The following is a 1,413-nucleotide window of genomic DNA, read 5'->3' on the forward strand; positions in this document are numbered from 1 at the left end:
GAAGATCATCCAGCGGATCTCAGAAGCCAGCAGCGGAGAAGCAGTGTGGCTTCCACGGAGGCCCCACCGGCTGGTGCAGATGCACCGACAATCGAAATTACTGCGGCCTTGGCATGCGACAATCGGTGCGACGCAGCCATCGCACGGCTGTGCGTGAGCCCCCTCCCGCTGCGGTTTTCTCTCAAAAAATAAAACCAGAATACAGATCGTGATACTGATTGCCGTCTGTATGGATACATCCCTTATCCACATCCCTCTTCTTGGTCGGAACTCAAGCTCAGCTGAAGCTTTCCATGTCCTCTGCTGCTCCTGCTCCTCGAGCCTCCAAGCACTTCCTGTCCATCAACGGATGTCGTCGCGCTATCGTGCAGCTTCTACTCGGGCGTGCGCACTCACGCATCTCACCCCCATCCCGGCTCCCGGCTGGCCGCCGGCCCGCCGCCCGCGTGCGCCTGCTGAATCAGCATCCCCGGCTCGGTTGGCCGCCGCCGTGGTACACCTGCTGAATCAGCATCCCCGGCTCGGCTGGCCGCCGCTGTAGTCCGCCAGCTCGACCTAGTCGCACAGCAGTTCGGTGGGGACGGGATCCTCCGCGGCGCCGTGCTCGCTGATCCGAGATGCGGAGCCTAGCGGGAGCATGTGGGACGGCCACGCAAGAGATTGGCGTGTCCTTGACAGGTGCTCGGGCTTGTGGAGGAGGGGCCGAGTATAGAGGGGAAGGACATCGAGAATCAGCATCAGCGCCATCAATTTGGTACTCAGAGAGGAAGAAGAAAGGGACTGCAGCTCATACATGCAGTATGCATAACACAGGTAATTTCCTCTTCTTCTTGTACCATTCCCATCTCATGCGTGTTAAATTCAGAGAAGGGGAGCTAGTAGCAATTCCATTACTCTCCTTCCATTCAGTTAAGATGTGTGTTAAATTCGGAGAAGGGAGAGCTAATAGCAATTCCAGTACTCTGCTTTCATTCAGTTAAATTAAGATTCCTTGCATGCTGAATTCGGGCTGATTGTCAATCTGTTCTCTGCTCGCTCTATGCCTCTAAGCATGACATTTAGATAGATGGTTCAGTGTACATATATTATGCATAATTGAAATGGATCATTGGGATCCCGGTCATCGTAACTTAAAATGAGAAGGATAGCTTAGAGGCTCATATGAGCACGATGCTTGTGGAAAATTGTTCATAGCTAATTCTATGAATTAGTACGCAATTAAAAAATATATGTGAACTAGTATATTTGATTGGGGACATTTAGTAGCATTCAGTTGATGGTACATACAAGTTCTAATAAAAATTATTTGCAACTTTGAAGTCAAAACACACATGAGATAAAACTCGCGACAACAAAATAGATCATGTTGGCTTCAATTGATTGAGGAAGGCTTGGTTTTGTCCTGTCATCATA

The 1,413-nt window shown here is 50.3% G+C and overlaps 1 protein-coding gene across 1 annotated transcript in view; it reads right to left on the reverse strand.

Moving 5' to 3' along the window:
* Positions 1 to 555: 555 nt before the first annotated feature.
* LOC123067255 (protein FAR1-RELATED SEQUENCE 9-like) overlaps positions 556 to 1,413 on the reverse strand; it is a 4,896-nt gene continuing 4,038 nt past the window's right edge. The window contains exon 7 of the mRNA XM_044490136.1: positions 556 to 780. Within this exon, the coding sequence (XP_044346071.1) occupies positions 556 to 780 (225 nt within the window). The remainder of the gene's footprint in view (positions 781 to 1,413) is intronic.

Source organism: Triticum aestivum, chromosome 3B (assembly GCF_018294505.1).
Source record: "Triticum aestivum cultivar Chinese Spring chromosome 3B, IWGSC CS RefSeq v2.1, whole genome shotgun sequence".
Classification (NCBI taxonomy): Eukaryota; Viridiplantae; Streptophyta; class Magnoliopsida; order Poales; family Poaceae; genus Triticum; species Triticum aestivum.